At 65.7% G+C, this 2,137-nt stretch overlaps 1 protein-coding gene across 1 annotated transcript; it reads left to right on the top strand.

The window, feature by feature from the left end:
- The first annotated feature begins 231 nt into the window (after nucleotides 1-231).
- On the top strand, nucleotides 232-1,485 carry ID4 (inhibitor of DNA binding 4). Its single transcript, XM_054381908.1, has 2 exons — nucleotides 232-636; nucleotides 1,441-1,485. Exons 1-2 carry the CDS (start codon nucleotides 232-234, stop codon nucleotides 1,483-1,485), a joined length of 450 nt encoding a protein of 149 aa, XP_054237883.1.
- Nucleotides 1,486-2,137: the final 652 nt, after the last annotated feature.

Here is a 2,137-nt window from a genome sequence, read left to right on the forward strand (position 1 = left end):
TGGTTAAGTCCTGGGAAAGGAGGGTTGCTTTTCTTTGGCGGTGCCGCTCTGCTATTGCTGTGCGGCCCTACGAGCACCTCTCTTTCCATCCCGGGGGGAGCTGCTGGTAGCGCCAGCAAGGCTGCGGCCGTGCCCTGCTCGCATTGCGGGCGGTGCGTGTGCGGCTGCCCGAGGTTGCAGGAGGCGACAGCAGTGGTGGAGAGGGAGGTCTCCCTCCCTCCCTGCGGCACCATGAAAGCCGTCAGCCCTGTCCGACATCCCAGCCGCAAGACGCAGCCCGGCGTGGCGGGCGGCGGCGGCGGCGGGGGATACCCAGCCCTGCGGTGCCTGGCCGAGCACAGCGGCTGCAAGGGGGGCCCGCCGTCGGGCGAGGAGCCGGCGGCGCTCTGCCTGCAGTGCGATATGAATGACTGTTACAGCCGGCTGAGGAAGCTGGTGCCCACCATCCCGCCCAACAAGAGGGTCAGCAAAGTGGAGATCCTGCAGCATGTTATCGACTACATCCTCGACCTGCAGCTTGCTCTGGAGACGCACCCGGCGCTGCTCCGGCAGCAGCAGCAGCCAGCCGCGCTGCATCCAGGCAGCTGTCCCGCGGGCACCCCCAGGACTCCGCTGACAGCTCTCAACACTGACCCGGTAAGAGGTGCGTGCCACACCAGCCCGCAGTTGGGGGTGCGGAGCGGGGAGGAGGGTAGCGTCATAAGCTGGCAGTACTCGGCGCCAGTCGGCGTGGGAGCACCGCCGTGAGAACTGGCCAGCCCGTGTCTTTGCCGAGGGGCTGCAGCCCCCGGAGGGAACAGGAGGACTGGCTCAGAAACGCCCCGACGGTGCACCGTGGATGTCGGCATCCCTCCGGTGCAGGGAGGCATACGCACGGTGTTTACCGTGTAATTACAGCCTCTCGAGGGAGTAGCTGTAATCAGCGTGTTTGCACACACGGGAGCAGACGCCGTGCTCCTGCGCTTCCCAGCCCTCCGTGAAGCGTGGCGACTACGAGCTGGTTTGGGGGCTATGCATATTTAACGCTCTCGGCGCAGCGTGCTTGGGTGCGGGCAGGATAGGGAGCGTCTTTTATCCGCGGGACACACACACCATCACCCCCACACCCCCTTCCTCTTACCGTGGCAGCCCGGCGGCGCTTACAGCCGAAGCGCAGGGAGCGGCGTGGCCCCGGGGCTAACCCCCGGGGCTCTCCCTGTGCCCGGGTGTGCCGAGCCAGGCGCTGGGCGCCCGCCTGGCTGGAGGGCCGTCGTGGTCCTCTCTGCCACCCCCCCCTTCCCCCTCTCCCCCGGGCTGGTGCCCGTGTCTGCACCCTCTGCATAGCCCCGGCAGGGATGTGGCAGTGCCCCGTTAACGGAGGGGGGGAATCTGTAGAGTGGTGGGGGAATCTCCATGTCCCCTTTCCCCACCTCTAACTTGGCGTGTTTTCCTGCCGTGCAGGCTGGCTCTGTTAACAAGCCGGGCGACAGCATCCTCTGCCGCTGACCGCCGCTCCCCAGGTGAGTGCCGAGCGTCGGGGCTGAGGGAGCCTAGCCCTCCAGGGCGCAACGCCCGAGCTTGGCGGGGCTGCACTGCCTCCCGCCAGGAAGCCTGATCCCGCCGAGCAATATTTGTAGGAGGCTTTGGGGGTTTATTTTTAATTACCGGGTGGTTATTTTATTTTCTTTAATTACCGGGTGTTGGGTTGGTTGGGATTTTTTCTTCCCAAACTACCTTTCCTTTTCCACCCCCCACCCTGAAGCGCTTCTGGCTGCGGCGTGCAGCTGCGCATCCCTTCGCCGAGCCCAGCCTGGGAGCTGCGGTTGTTGTTTGACCTGGTTTGTTTTGGGTTGTTGATCAAGCATGTCTTGTGTTGTGTTGGTGGCGCCAGTCGGTCTGGAGCGGAGCGGTTCACACACCCCCTCTATTCATTCCTCTCCCACAGGTGTGCGGCGGCGCCGCGCCGCGCCGAGGCACCGCGGGGGGCGGGCGGGGGTGGGGGCCGGCCCGGCCCCGCCACACCGGAGGAAGGAGTTCCCCCCACTCCTCCCAACAGTTCCCATGCTTCATCCCGGCACTGGCAGCCTTCTCACCGTTTTTGCACGTCCGTAGCGGTCCCGTCCCTGTGTACCCCCCAGCCCCCTCTTCTCTTCGCCTC

The sequence above is a fragment of the Indicator indicator genome, chromosome 6 (genome assembly GCF_027791375.1).
Source record: "Indicator indicator isolate 239-I01 chromosome 6, UM_Iind_1.1, whole genome shotgun sequence".
Classification (NCBI taxonomy): domain Eukaryota; kingdom Metazoa; phylum Chordata; class Aves; order Piciformes; family Indicatoridae; genus Indicator; species Indicator indicator.

Coding starts and splice junctions, on each gene's coding strand:
- ID4 (XM_054381908.1), top strand. CDS start 232: ATGAAAGCCGTCAGCCCTGTCCGACATCCCAGCCGCAAGACGCAGCCC. Junction 637..1,440: donor CAGCTCTCAACACTGACCCG/GTAAGAGGTGCG, acceptor CCTGCCGTGCAG/GCTGGCTCTGTTAACAAGCC.